This window comes from Aethalodelphis obliquidens, unplaced genomic scaffold, assembly GCF_003676395.1.
Source record: "Aethalodelphis obliquidens isolate GAN/ISIS:26980383/991018 unplaced genomic scaffold, ASM367639v1 scaffold6, whole genome shotgun sequence".
NCBI lineage: Eukaryota > Metazoa > Chordata > Mammalia > Artiodactyla > Delphinidae > Aethalodelphis > Aethalodelphis obliquidens.
In genome coordinates, this window is record NW_020837950.1 from 11,189,196 (window position 1) to 11,204,592 (window position 15,397).

At 40.3% G+C, this 15,397-nt stretch overlaps 1 protein-coding gene across 1 annotated transcript in view; it reads right to left on the reverse strand.

The window, feature by feature from the left end:
* The window catches only part of NSUN7 (NOP2/Sun RNA methyltransferase family member 7), a 64,087-nt gene extending 61,897 nt beyond the window's left edge, over window positions 1-2,190 (reverse strand). The window contains exons 1-2 of the mRNA XM_027103104.1: window positions 1,867-2,190; window positions 923-1,337 (exon numbers count right to left, since the gene is read on the reverse strand). Coding sequence (XP_026958905.1) covers window positions 923-1,250 — 328 coding nt within the window. The 5' untranslated portion in view covers window positions 1,251-1,337; window positions 1,867-2,190. The remainder of the gene's footprint in view (window positions 1-922; window positions 1,338-1,866) is intronic.
* Between the last annotated feature and the right edge of the window lie 13,207 nt (window positions 2,191-15,397).

Consider the following 15,397-nt stretch of genomic DNA (forward strand, 5'->3'; position numbering starts at 1 on the left):
GATAGATTTTAAAAGAAAAAAAAAGATCACAAGCAGAAAATAAAGAAATGAAACCCAAAGAGTAGTTGCCTCTTAACATCATATAAATTTTTCTCTGTGATGGCAAATTCCTGGCTTCAGAGTTGAGCTACCTCATGTCTGCAGACAACCAAAAATATACATTCGTATCTGAGTAATTAATGGGACATTTTAATTCACTGAACAATTGTTAACTGCTTCTGTGCAAGGATGTACAAGGCCCAGTAAGTACTAACACTAAGGAAATATATGCAAATGAGTGATGCCCTTTCTGGGTGTCTCTAAGAAGCTCATCATTTCAGCCAGGCTGCTAATACTCCAAACATTTCTGGAAATTCTTTTGGAATACTCAGTACACAAACCAATATAAACTTTATAGTTCATATTGTATTATAGTTTATAGCTAGTACAGAAACATGTCTCCAGGCCCTCTGACTGCTCTCACAGTAAAAATATTTGATTCTGTACTGGAGTCAACTCCATACTCAAGTTGATCATTACCCACCATTGAGGAAATCTGCAATATTACACCTCAAATCCTGGCAGCAAGTTAGAAAGGGGACTTTTACAAAAATTTGAAAAAATAAATTTACAAGCTTCCAAAATTAAAGCGAATGGCAGTGATTCGGATCATCTTAACTTGCTTTAATTTTGACCCATCTAAGGACAAGGCACGGTTCTAGGCACGGGGAAATCTGCAGAGAAAAAAACGTTTCTGGCCTGAAAGAGCTTGCTGTACAGGGAAACTTTCCTAATGCCTGGACATTTGCAACTGACCAAAGATATTCATAAGCCTAAAAACAAAATCTGGTGTGTGCATGAGGGGGCAAGAAGGGGGACTGCACTCCACAAATTCTCTCATTATTTTCCGTTAGTGCTGACTGTCAAAACGGGTACTACTCACACTTCAGGGCACTGAAAGCCAGCTCATAGGCCAAACGCTGAAAGGATTCATCCTCAGACTCGGTGGAGGACGGAAGGGGCTCATTCCCATACTTTATTAAGACCTTCTCTGGTGAGTTTTCGAATCGAATGCCCTGAAAAATGTTCGCTGCCATAATGTAAACGGAGTCCGGATAGCCAGTTTTTTCGGGCAAACCAGTTGAGGTTTTTTCGCTGTATGCTGTGTCCCCTGACAGTGCCAGGGAAGAGAGTTGGAGATAAGAGAGTTGGGAGATCTCCTCGGTAGTTTCTTCTTCCGAAAACTCCACTTTACTGGCGGGGTCAAGCATGTTTGCCCCTTCACTGTAGTAACTCAAGCTTGAATTACAATTCAGATGTCCCAGGAAATGGTTTTCCTTGTACCTTAAGCATCGTCTCTGAAAAGAAAAGATTATCTCGGTAAATCACTATTTCTGCACGACCACACTTGGTGGCCCACCCAGTGTGGCCCTAAAGACCAAGAGGTGGCATTTACTGGCCGACACGAGCATCCCATACTTCGAGCCGGGCAAGTCCGAACGAAACCTCCACACACTCACAAAGGGAGAGGGGTGGAGACGGCTCCCAATCGCCTCCGAAGCGACGAGACTTTTACCAAGGCCCGTTTGGGAGCGTCTGCGGCCCCTCGGGCGCTCCTTTTCACTGGCTCCCGCGAGTCCTCCCTCACCCCAGAGGGCGGATGTTCCCTGGGGCTTTGGGGACAGAGACGCCGCAGCCGCCAGCACTTCGGGCACCTGTAGCTGGTGCCTGAAACAACGCCCTCGGGAGCCCCGGGACTGCGGGGCTGCGGCGGCGACCCGCGCCGGCAGTTTGGTTCAAATGAGCCTCTCCCACCCGCCTGGGTCTGGGCAGGGGGGTCGCGACCCCAGCTCTCGCTTCGCTCCGGTTCCCGGAGGGAGGACGCACCTCAGGGCTTCGCCCGCCCGTGCGCTGTCGCGCTTGACGGACGCGGCTGCGGAGCACGGCGGAGGGCGAGGCTGGTGAACCAGTCGACTCAGGCCGCGGAAAGGTAGGCCTCCCCCGCCTGTAGCAGTCCGCCGGCCCAGGACTCGAGTCTCCTTGGCAACCAAGGTGGGGGAGGGAACGCCGCCGGAGGGAAGGGCAGTTCCCGCGGGATTTGGCCAGAGCCTACTTTTCCTCAGCGAGTTGCTCTTCCTCCCTCGTCCCGGGACGCTTGTGTCAGCCCTTCGTGGCGTTGAAGGCCCATGCACAGTTGGACTGCGGCATCCTGAGCGTCCTCGACTTCCCCAGATTCACAGGTGGCCCCTTTTCCCCAACACGTCCCCTGCGGTCTCCTTGAAAGCAAGAATTTTGTATCGCTGACAACACCCAGTTTAGCGGGGGCGCAGGAAATGTTAAAACAGATGAGTGGGGCTTCCCTGGTGGCCCAGTGGTTGAGAGTCCGCCTGCCGATGCAAGGGACGCAGGTTCGTGACCCGGTCCGGGAAGATCCCGCATGCCGCGGAGCGGCTGGGCCCGTGAGTCATGGCCGCTGAGCCTGCGCGTCCGGAGCCTGTGCTCCGCAACGGGAGAGGCCACAGCAGTGAGAGGCCCGCGTACCGGAAAAAAAAAAAAAAAAAAAAAAAGATGAGTGTAGAACTACGGAAGAAAAGGAAAAAAAGGGACTAGTCGACTTTATTTCCACGCTTTTTAGGACAATAGATATCACATTAGACGGACCCTTCCAGAGCAAGTTGTGTAAAGACCTTTGCCAATTTAAGACCACATCCTTCCTTTCCAGGAGTTGCCTGCAAAAAAAGATGCTGCTGAAATGGGCCTACAAAAAATCAAGTTCACCCCACCCTTCAAATTATAGAATGGAACTGGGATTATATATAAACTACCCCAAAGGGTTTTAATATGGCTACTTTAATTTTTGAGAGCCCTGGAGCTAAGTCTGCGTCCTAATGCATCAAAGAAAGTGAGCTGTGCTCTTTTTTTTTTTTTTTTCCGGTACGCGGGCCTCTCACCGCTGTGGCCTCTCCCGTTGCGGAGCACAGGCTCCGGATGCGCAGGCTCAGCGGCCATGGCTCACGGGCCCAGCCGCTCCGCGGCATGTGGGATCCTCCCGTCCCAGGGCACGAACCCGTGTCCCCTGTATCGGCGGACTCTCAACCACTGCGCCACCAGGGAAGCCCTGTGCTCATTTTTAAAGGTAGTGGAAAAATACTCTCTTAATTTCTAGAATAAAAACAAAATGAATGAGATTTAAATCTTCTATTGAGTTTATGTGCATTTTAAATACTTCATTGATAGCCTTTTAGCCTGTTATCTCCAAAGTGCATGTTCTAAAACTGGAAAGGAAAAGATGGCTTTTTTTCCTCTTATGTACACCATTTGTATGGCTACTTTGAAACTTCTCCAGCAGATTTCAATAGGTCTGGTAGTCTACTGATTTTACTGCCAGTCAGAATATCTAGAGCTTTTTTGTATGCACTCAAGTTTTTCTTACAGTAAAATTCAATGAACTAATGCAAATGTGAATATATAAAGGTCATGCAATGAAATGTAACATATATGTACTTCACATTTCTTGCTTGGTTTAGGAAAGTCTTCAGTAAAATAGAAATGGGCGTTGGATTGTGGAACTTCACAAATTATGTTTCAAGTTTTAAGTGAAAAAAAGTCGAAATCATTTTAAAAATCAATAAAAGAGTTGCTAATATCTACTTAAAAGAAAAAAAGAAACCTGCTAGATACTTGGTCTCCATTTTCTCCATAAAGCAAAAACCAAAGCCTGCAAGTTGAGTGAAGTTCTTCATTTTGTACTAAGATCAAACAAAGTCACATGAAAATCTTGCAAGTCCAAGCCCCAAACTCAGCAAAAAGCATGCTAAATATACTTGCGTTAAATAACTCTATTGGCTACTGGTTAGGAATCTCAGATTTTGTTCATCTACTTTGTAAAAGTGGTCCAATCTGGAAAAGAAACATAATTTACATAACTAAGATCAGTTATGGTCACTCAGGAATTCCAAATTTTGTTCACTAGTCCTTCCTCTGTGGGTTAAACAGGAAGGGATAGACTTTGGCATTTGATGAACTGATATCTGTGTAACCTTAGGCGAGTCCTTAACATCCCTTGGCCTCAGTTTCTGCATCTGTAAGGTGGAGTTAGTAATGCCTACCTTCGAGGATGTTTGTGAGGATTTAGTGGAATGATGTGTGTCAAGAAGACTGTCTGGAAAATATCAATAGTAGCTCAGTAGTTAGTCCCTCCTTTCCCCCTCTATAAGGTTTATTTATGAAGCACCTTTTTTATCTTTAGATCCTAGAAGGTATGAGATTACAGAGAAAGCTAGTCTGCTGAACTAGCATCTGAAAGACTTTTACTGGAATAGTAAAATAGAGATATGTTTGAGGTAGACTGGTATAGTCATTGGTTTTCAACTTTCACGCACCTAAAACCCTTGTTAAAAGTGCAAATTCCTGGAATTATCTCCAGAGATTCTGAGTAGATCTGGAGTGGAACCCAGGAGTTAGCAATTTTAGCAGGTAACCCAGCTGATTTTGATGTAGTCAGCCCAAAGACCACACAGTTAGAAAAACTCTGGTATAATTAAAAGACTACTGGTTCTAATTCCACCTCTATCCCTGACTTGAAAAAATCCTTTAGATTTTGTTCCCTGTCCTACACAACAGATTAATTATCCCACCTTATTTTGCATGTGAGTTGTGAGACTTTAATCTTTTCACTCTCCAGCACACCTCCCATATAGTATCTTCTTGTCTACCAGGACAAAACCCAGCTTTTCAGCAAGGCAGACAGGGTCTTCTGTTATCTGGCCTTTGTTTGCCATTTTTTTTTTTTAATATTTATGTATTTATTTGGCTGCACTGGGTCTTAGTTGTGGCACGTGGGATCTTTGTTGCCGTGGGCAGGATCTTCGTTGCAGCAGGTGGGATCTACTTTCCTGACCAGGCATTGAACCTGGGCCCCGTGCATTGGGAGCGCAGAGTCTTAACCACTGGATCACCAGGGAAGTCCCAAACTGCCTTTAAAACATCATTGCTTGGCATCCTAAAGTCACTCTTTAAACTTCCATATCTTTACACATGCTGTTCCCTCAGTCTTGAATGCTCTTCCCTTTTTGTCCAGCTGGTGAACTCCTATTCAATCTTTGAAACTCAGTGCAAGCATCACCTTTTGTAAAAGCCTTCCTGACACTTGTATTAGGATGTAAATTTAGCCTCCGCAACAGAGACTCAAAATAACCACTGGTTTCAGTAAAATAGAAATTTATTTCTCACATAAAGTCTTATTGGCATAGTGGCTCTCCTCCACAAAGTTGTCAGGGCCCAGACTCCTATTTTAGAATGCATCTGAAGGGTTTGCCGTTGTCAGCTTAGCCCAAGATGGCTTACCACGATGTCCATTTCCAGCCAGTGGTTAGAGGAATAAAGAGGAAAGGAAGGACATGCCTATTACTTTCAAAGACATGACCTGAAAGGTGCACACATAACTTTTGCTTACCTTCCGTTGGCCAGTCACATGACATCCCTAGCGGCAAAGAGGGTTGGCAAATGTGTCCAGCTAGAAATGAAGGGTACTATTGCTAGAGAAGAAGGGGAGAATAGATATTGGGGAACTATTAGTAGCAATCTGCTACAAACCTCTACCCCCTGACCCCATCACCCACCAGTTCACTCATTTCCATTATTCTCAATGTCAAGCGTTCCCTACTCTCTGTTCCCATAACATTTTGTGCATGCATATGCACATTCATTCATTCATTTAACAGGTATATATTAAATTCTTACCATATACCTCACACTTTGCTCAGCCCTGGAGGTAAACTAAATGAGTGTATAGAATGATCCGGGACCTTACCCTCAAGAAATTGATGGATATACTTGTATTTGGACACCCTTCAATTTTTATTATATATATTTATGTACAACTCTGTACCCCCCTTCTGCCATCCTTCTACTCTCACAACTTGAACAATACACACACTCTAAAATAGTTTTATCATATCTTTTAAATTTTATTATATATTATATCTTTTTATTCCCAGATGCTTTTTATTTTCAGAAAGAGCAAAATATCACTCTTTCATACACACATACCTGCACAGGTTATAAATGTGAAGATGTTTTAGGGATCATGATATATTTTATTATGCACCACGCAGTACACCGTACAATCTGTGGAAAATGTGAGGTAAAAGCTAGCTATAAACTTTAAACTTTCAAACTATAATTTGAGGAGCTCTTGTTTTTTTCGTTTTGTTTTGTTTTGTTTTTAATGATAGATCAATGTAAGTGACAGCTCACTGTATTGAAAACAAGATTTAATGAGAGTCTCTATCCCCAAAGTAAAGCTTAGGCCAGCAGTTGTGGGTCGATGAATTCATGGTTACTATTTACTCTAAGCATGTGTATAATCCTGCCTCCTTACCTTTTACTGCTGGTTTATGGACTCATTGTGGACTTAAAGTATCGTTGGGGAGGGCTAAAAGGAAGCATATCAGATTTCAGTGAGCACCATACAGAAGTAACCATAGAGATGGGTACGTGGATTCAACTGTTGTGAAAGCAGATAGGAAAAAAATATAGTCTTTGTTTAAGTCGCACTCTGTAATGTGATCGGAACATTAAATCAGAGATGGTGTAGAAAATTAAAAGTTAGTTACCTGGAGTTTTCTGCAAAAGGAACTTAAGTGATTTTCTTTCCCCAGGGGGTAGAGTATTGGAAATATTTGTAAATTAACATTCCTTGCATTTGACTCAGAGTAGCTCCTGTATGTTAGCCAAGTAGTTATTCAAAAAACATTTGCTCACTTGCTTCAGTTTGACCTGGGCATAAAAAACTGTGCTCAGTTCCACTGAAGCTTGTTATAGAAATGTAAAAAGCATGTGAAACAAAGAATTTTAACTTGTGTTCTTAAACATCATGACACAATTTATCATTATGGTTACTTAGAAATGGTACCATCAATTTTCTTTACAATAATTCTTTTCCTTATTCTTTTTTTATTTGGCAAAGCTATCTAGTGTTGCATTGTGGACCTAAGCTTGGGCAGGCATCAGGGACCCTTTTTGTCTGAGGATCCTCAGGGTCTTATGGGTAAGGTACATTTGGGGACTGACAGATACTGAAATAGCCCACTCCAGAGGAGGGAGGAGGAAATACCCAAGAAGGCAGGAAACTCACCCTGAGGTAAAGGAACATCATCCTCTGATGCTGGGTGAGAGTTGGTGTGAAGGAATACTTTGCATATTGCAGAGGGTAGCATTACTCAAGAGTTTTCTTGCCTAGTCCTTGCAGAAACTCATCCCAAACAACTTGAAAAAGAAATGCAAAAATCCCTGTAAGAAAATCAAAATATGATTGTGGGTTCTTTAACACAAGACCATCAAAGATTAACCAAAAGAGACATAACCACTTGCAGAGGGGTAAAAAAAATCTTCCTTAATTTGGAAGCAGCAGAAGACTGAGATAGAGCAAAGAGTCTTGAAGGGTGGGCAAGTGAAAAGGAACAAAAGTCCAGAGCATGGCAGTTCAGAGAAAGCACCATTAGGAATAATTCTGAGATTTAGAAGCCAAAAATGACAAAGAAGCTAAGGAAGAGTTTGAGTTAAATGAAAGGAGAAAAGAAGATTCTGGAGACTTATCATCCCAGCCCTTGACTGTTCTTTGTGGCCCAAGAGAAACAAGGGTTACAACGGACAACCATTGTAATAGATTGCAGCAACAGAGTAGTTTCCCAGAGTTAGTCATTCAAACACCACGTTCATGAGTTATTTTTCCATATCCATATACTGCCATTTATATTACTTACTCAGTATTTTTTTTAACATCTTTATTGGGGTATAATTGCTTTACAATGGTGTGTTAGTTTCTGCTTTATAACAAAGTGAATCAGTTATACATATACATATGTTCCCATATCTCTTCCCTCTTGCGTCTCCCTCCCACCCATCAGTATTTTAACTCAGAATCATGGTTTTACTTAAATAGAAAACTTGTAAATGGAAAATCATTATCATTTGCCATAAATGAAATAACAACAATAAAAGCAAAATAACACTATTGAATTCTAGCTAGAATGGTTATACCAATGATCCAGGCTTGAGGTTGATTGTTCTTGCTTAAAAAGGGAGACAGGCAATGTTAGAGAGGCATTAAACACCAGTACAAAAATGACACTTTTCTCCTTGACAGAGGGAATAAAAGAGGATTGGATAAAGCAGCTTTCTTATTGTGTGTTGTTATTCAACACTGGTTTGGCAAACCACTTCAAATCATTTCTCATACCTTTAATGGTGCTGGCCTCACACTTGGGGAAGCACAGTGTTAAGAGTTCTGAGTTCAAGAATTAGTTAGAGAAACAATGCTTCCTCTGAAACAAGAGGAAGAAAATATAAGAAATTCAGAACTGACCAAAAAAAAAAAAATTAGAAGGATCTCATGTCACAGATTAATTCCATCCACTTATATGGCACAGTAGTAATGGGAACTTTGAAACTAGAGTCAGAAGACCTGGGGATTTTTTTTGTGTTTTTTTTTTAATTCATTTATTTTATTTATTTTTGGCTATGTTGGGTCTTCGTCACTGCAGGCAGGTTTTCTCTAGTTGCGGCGAGCGGAGGCTACTCTTCATTGTGGTGCATGGGCTTCTCATTGCAGTGGCTTCTCTTGTTGTGGAGCGTGGGCTCTAGGCATGTGGGCTTCAGTAGTTGTGGAACATGGGCTCAGTTGTTGTGGCTTTCGGGCTCTAGAGCGCAGGCTCAGTAGTTGTGGCGCACAGGCTTAGTTGCTACGCAGCATGTGGGATCTTCCCAGACCAGGGCTCAAACCCATGTCCCCTGCATTGGCAGGCAGATTCTTAACCACTGCGCCACCAGGGAAGTCCAGAAGACCTGGGGTTTTTTTGTTTGCTTTTTGTTTTGGTTTGGTTTTTTTTTGGTACGCAGGCCTCCCACTGTTGTGGCCTCTCCCGTTGTGGAGCACAGGCTCCGGACGCGCAGGCTCAGCAGCCATGGCTCACAGGCCCAGCTGCTCCGCGGCATGTGGGATCTTTCCGGACTGGGGCACGAACCCGTGTCCCCTGCATCGGCAGGCGGACTCTCAACCACTGAGCCACCAGGGAAGCCCAAGACCTTGTTTTTAATCCTAATGTTGCCATGAATTTGTTGCATAACCCCAGGCAGCTCTCTTCACTCTTTCTATTTGTTTCTTGATATGTTCAAGTCTGTGATTTATTTACTAAGAAAAAAGCACGTGGGGAAGGATTTGATGAGACTGAGAAAGATTGGCAGTTTATAGGAGAAATATATTTAAATATCTATTTTAATATTTGCTTAACAATATCAATTTAAAATATCCATTTAAAAGTTTACTTTAGCAAAAGAAGGCAGAAATGGAGGAATAAAAGAACAAAGACATATGACATATAGAAAACAAATAGAAAAATGGTTGATAGAAATCCTAATTTGTAATTACATTAAATGTAAATGGGTTAAATACACCAATTAAAAAGCAGAGGTTAGTAGAATGGATTTAAAAATCCAACTATAAGTTGGCTGCAAGAGACATGTTTAGATTCAAAGACACAGATGGACTGAAAGTGAAAGTATGGAAAACTATAGCCTTGCAAAACAGACCAAAAGAGAGCTTGACTGGCTATACTACTATCAAACAAAATAGACTTTAAGACAACAGTTGTTTCTATAATACTTTTTTCTTAGAAAATACACTTGAATATATCAAGACATTCTGGCATTGGCAAAAGGTTAGTAAAGTTGTGGCATGTCAAAAAATTCTGTTGAATCACTGATTTCATTGGGAGCACTGGGTGTGTGTTTTGGGTCAAAACACAGCTTGTTTAAGAGGTACAAACTATTATGTATAAAATAAGCTACAAGAATATATTGTACAACATGGGGAATATAGCCAACATTTTATAATAATTATAAATAGAATATAACCTTTCAAAATTGTGAATCACTATATTGTATACCTGTAGCTTATATAATATTATATGTCAACTATACTTCAATTTTTTTAAAAAGGTATAAATAAATAAAAACAGAGCTCATGCCTCAATGCTAGAATATCCTAGCAAATCAGACTGCCTGAAAGAGGTAAAGGTATGGTTTTTATGGAGAGCTTTGCCCTAAAGCTCAGGATACATAATTTAATTGGTATGAAATTCCTTTGTGAAATGTCAGAGCCACTTTACACTGAAATTATACATGTTGCCTTAGCATTTAAATGCTTGAGCAAATATAAAAAAAATTAAAAATTAACTTATTTCGTTTTCATTTTAATTCTAAAGTTAAGGATTATGAAGAATCATATGAAATGGCTGGAAGGAATGTTTTATGTTTTTGTATAACTAAATTAAAATTTCCATCCCCCACAAAAACTAACCCACCCACAACAAACCAATCAAACAAATAAACACTCAAAACAACAAAAACCCTGAAACAATAATGACTCCTCACTAGGTCTGCATGTACTATCTTATTCTAAACTAGATTTGGGGAGCCATCTGCTGGTAAAATGATGAGTTGTCTATGATTTTTTTAAATGGATGTTTAGCTAGGGTTGCCAGATAATTTACAGAATGCTCAGTTAAACTTGAATTTCAGATAAACAACAAATATTTTTTTTAGCATAAGTATGTCAGTACAGTACTTGCTCCATATGCCAATGCTACTTTGTTTTATATTTATAATTATACTCTTTCAAGTGACTCAGAAAAGATTTTCTTGAAGTCCAGATAGTATGATTATTTGGGAATATATTCATTCCTATATTCACATGCTCCAGCATGAAGTGTTTGTCTTCCTCTATTGTATTTATATCTGGCTCCTTGTTATTTTTTTTTTAACATCTTTACTGGAGTATAATTGCTTTACAATGGTGTGTTAGTTTCTGCTTTATAACAAAGTGAATCAGTTATACATATACATATGTTCCCATATCTCTTCCCTCTTGCGTCTCCCTCCCTCCCACCCTCCCTATCCCACCCCTCTAGGTGGTCACAAAGCACGGAGCTGATCTCCCTGTGCTATGCCACTGCTTCCCACTAGCTATCTATTTTACATTTGGTAGTGTATATATGTCCATGCCACTCTCTCACTTTGTCACAGCTTACCCTTCCCCTCCCCATATCCTCAAGTCCATTCTCTAGCAGGTCTGCGTCTTTATTCCCGTCTTACCCCTAGGTTCTTCATGACATTTTTTTTTCTTAGATTCCATATATATGTGTTAGCATACGGTATTTGTTTTTCTCTTTCTGACTTACTTCACTCTGGATGACAGACTCTAGGTCCATCCACCTCACTACAAATATCTCAATTTCGTTTCTTTTTATGGCTGAGTAATATTCCATTGTATATATGTGCCACATCTTCTTTATCCATTCATCCAATGATGGACACTTAGGTTGCTTCCATGTCCTGGCTATTGTAAATAGAGCTGCAATGAACATTTTGGTACATGACTCTTTTTGAATTAATGGTTTTCTCAGGGTATATATGCCCAGTAGTGGGATTGCTGGGTCATATGGTAGTTCTATTTTTAGTTTTTTAAGGAGCCTCCATACTGTTCTCCTTAGTGGCTAAACCAATTCACATTCCCACCAGCAGTGCAAGCATTTATCTTTAAAAAAGTAAAAGGGGTATAGATGTATATTTTATTTTTGACCTTAAAAATTTTTACTTTGTGTTTTGAATTGGTAATTTATTCACATGGTTTAAAATTTTTTTTTTAATATAAGAGATGGGCTTCCCTGGTGGCGCAGTGGTTGACAGTCCGCCTGCCGATGCAGGGGACACGGGTTTGTGCCCTGGTCCGGGAAGATCCCACATGCTGCGGAGCGGCTGGGCCCTTGAGCCATGGCCGCTGAGCCTGCATGTCCGGAGCCTGTGCCCCACAACGGGAGAGGCCAAAACAGTGAGAGGCTCGCGTACCGCAAAAAAGTAAATAAATAAAATAAAATATAAGAGATTATTCAGTGAAAAGTCTCTCACTCCTATCTTTGACACAGAGACAACCAATATGCTCTATGTGATTTTAGTCATCTTAAGGAAGGGCATTATTTTAAAGTGAAAGGAGGCAATAGGGTTATCTTTCAAGGGGGAAAAAAGTACTGTAGATGACAATAAAAGATATTTCTCTCCTCATAAACTATAGTTTTTAATTGAATGGCTCAATTTTACTTTGCCTATGGGGCAAATAACAAGAAAATATTCTCTTAAATCTTGGTGGCATACGAATGATTGCCTATAGTTGCAAGATCCAAATTATTAAAAACCTGCATTATAAAATATCACAAGATGGAGATATTGCTCCATGAAAGTGACAGTTAAAGAGAGTGAGGAAAAAAATCTTTTGTCTATTTTTGGACTTTCTTTTTTCTATCTTGCTCCCTGTCTTCTGTCATTTGAGATAGTGAGAAGTATTCTAAGGGCCTATATTCAAATCCCAGATTTGTCACTTTCTGCCTGTAATTCTGAATTAAATTAACCTCTAGCAGCCTTAAGATCATCTGTAAATTCAGGCTTATGCTTTTGTTATGAAAATTACATTAAATAATACATTTCAAATGGCGATGCCCTCCAGCCAAAGCTAAGAACACACCTGCAGTTGAATAAGTTGGGTTTATCACTCATTGCAATGAGGGAGTATGCACACCATGGGAAGAGGGAGGCCTCTCAGTAGGAGGGTGTTAGAAAGGGCCTGTTACAGGATTTGGGCTGTGATTGGGTGATTTGTGGGAGGGTCAAAAAAGCAGGTTCACTCTGGATTGAGTGCTGTCAGAATGCAGGGACAGTTAATGATGGGATAATTCAATATTTATTTATGGGAAGAGTAGAGTGAGGTTAAATTCTAAAGGTAAGGAAGCAGTACTGAGTCCTATTAGCTGGGAAATGGAGCTATTTGGTATTTTGTGGGTTGTATGGTGACTTTGTTTTTGTCCATGCTTGGACAATATTATGAAGTGGTCTTGTTTTATCTCACTTTCTCGTGGTCCCAGAGTGACCTTGACTGATTTTGGTGTTTTGTGAGATTGTTTATGTCCAAAGGAGAATAACTTGACCTAGCAGTGAGCTCTAGGCCAGCTTCTGAGCACATGCAAGCATAGCTATAAGTTTAAGGTCAATCAGTAGATGTCAAGTGTTGCTTTTTTCTTTCTTAGAAAGCATCTGGCACTTAGCTGATGCTTAATAAAATTCGTTAGATCTGGATTGTATTAGAATTATTTGATGATATAGTGTTCTCCCCTGTCGCTGGACAATGAGCTTCTACAGGCCAGAGTTCATGTTTCATTCAACCTTCTTCTGTCTCTCACATGAAACAGGTGCTAACACTACTGACACAATAAATGTCTTTGCAGCCTTGCTCTTGTTGCCTCTGCTCCTCTCTCCCTGCTTTCTGTGTCCTCCCTCCCTTTTTACTTTCTTAATCAGCTGTAGTAAACAAGTACATATAAGGTTGATAAAGCAGAGATTTCTATAGCACAACCTTAGAATGATATCATTTTAAAGAAGTTAGCCAAAATAGAAACTTTTCTCTTTGTTCTCCCAAACATTTAAGGGGGTCCAAGTACAAGTACATAATAGCTCTTATATTAAATTGTCACTATTTTTAAAAATATATAGATAAATAAATAAATAATCTTCACTATTTAAAATTCTCTTGCACCCAGAGGCTTCTAGGAGCCTCTCATCTTCCTTCACCACAACTTCATATACACCCTTGTGGTCCCCTCACTTTTCTCCTCTCTGCTCTGCACAGTGCCACACAACATACTCTGAAGGACCTGCTGCTTTTCATAGGCTCTGGTTGGTTTTCTCTGGTTCTGTTTTCTTCTCAAAGAGTTGGTGTAGGTATGGGTGAATTTTCATTTCCTGTAATGGTGGACAAGGCTTTTCAGGTCAGTGTTCCCATAGAAAAATTAATTCTGGAAAAAAATAACTGGATGCTTCAAAATAGTAAGGAATTAAAAGGCTAAAACTAAAGCTAACCCAGGAACCCAGAAAGGTGCTCAGGATACAGAATCTGCTTTTGCTCTGAGGGTATTTGTTGATCTCAGTAAATCTGAACCTTCGTTGAGGTGGCCTTGACCGGTGAGGAGGTCAGAAATGAAAGCACAGGTCTGCCAGAAGATGCAAAGTCTAATAAGAGACCTTCCCCACAGTATGCTGGAAGCCCAAAGAGATACACCCTTAGGGTCAGGCTGAACCAGAAGTAAATGAGACTTCAGACAGACTTTCTGTATGAGTTGGGAATCTCACAACTTGGACCTATTGGTCTCATGTTGGTTGTGCCCCCCAGGGACCTGGCAAAAATAAATGCAAATCTTCTTTTGAGGAAGGAACCCTTCACCTAGACCTCAAATTATTCCTACAAATAATATTTCAAGTACAGTGGGCAGCACACCAAAGAAATGAAAGACACAAAGAAACAATGTACTATAACAACAATGAAAAACCTTAACCATTAAAGTTGTAAAAAAATAAATAGAAAAGTAAGACCTTGTTCTTTTGACATAAAAAAATAAAGTAAGCAGAATTGAATGGCAGCACATATAAAAAAGCTTTAGGGCTAAACCTTGCCTGAAATGTTATTAACAGTGAAGTGTAGCTATGAAAAAGGTGTTTTAATGGAAGCAGTGTTCAGAGCAAAGTAGCTATAGACAGAGGGGGTAAAATCTCCCCTCCATTAGTAGCCAGTCAGACACAGACATCACAGTTAAAAGGATAATAATATCAATAAACTGGAACACTTCCAAAGGGTAATTGCCAACAAGGGTGAGAAGTCTGAAAACTGACAGCTGAGAAATGGCCAAAAGATCTGAGTATTATTAATCTCCTAGAGCAGTCATTTTCAAATTCTTCAAGAAAAGCATCTGACTTGTTCTGGATCATTCTGTTTGGCAAATAAAAATAAATAATGATGACAACTAGGATTTATTGACCACTTACTATGTACAAGACAGCTTTACAGAAATATTTGTCATCAATCCTGATAATAAACCTATGAGTTAGGTACTGTTATTCCTAGACATAAAGTTTGGTAACTAGTCTGAGGTCATATTGATAGTAAGTTATAGAGTGGGGATTCAAGCCCAAGGAATCTAATTCTGGAGTTCACACTGGGCTATGTTGTTACACTGACTGTTCACTGTACCCTTTTAATCCCCACACCAACCTTATGAGATAGGTACCCCAATTACTCCTATTTTAGACATAAAGAAAATGATGTTTAAAAATGTACTTTCCCAGGGTCACAAAGCCATTGTTTTTATTTTTTTAAACAGCTTTGTTGATGTAGACCTGATATCAAATAAACCACACATATTTAAAGTGTATCATTTGATAAGTTTTGACATATGTATATCTCTGAGAAATCATGTAGCATAATCAGTATAATAAACATACCCCCAGAAGTTTCCTTGTGACCCTTAGTAATCCCTCC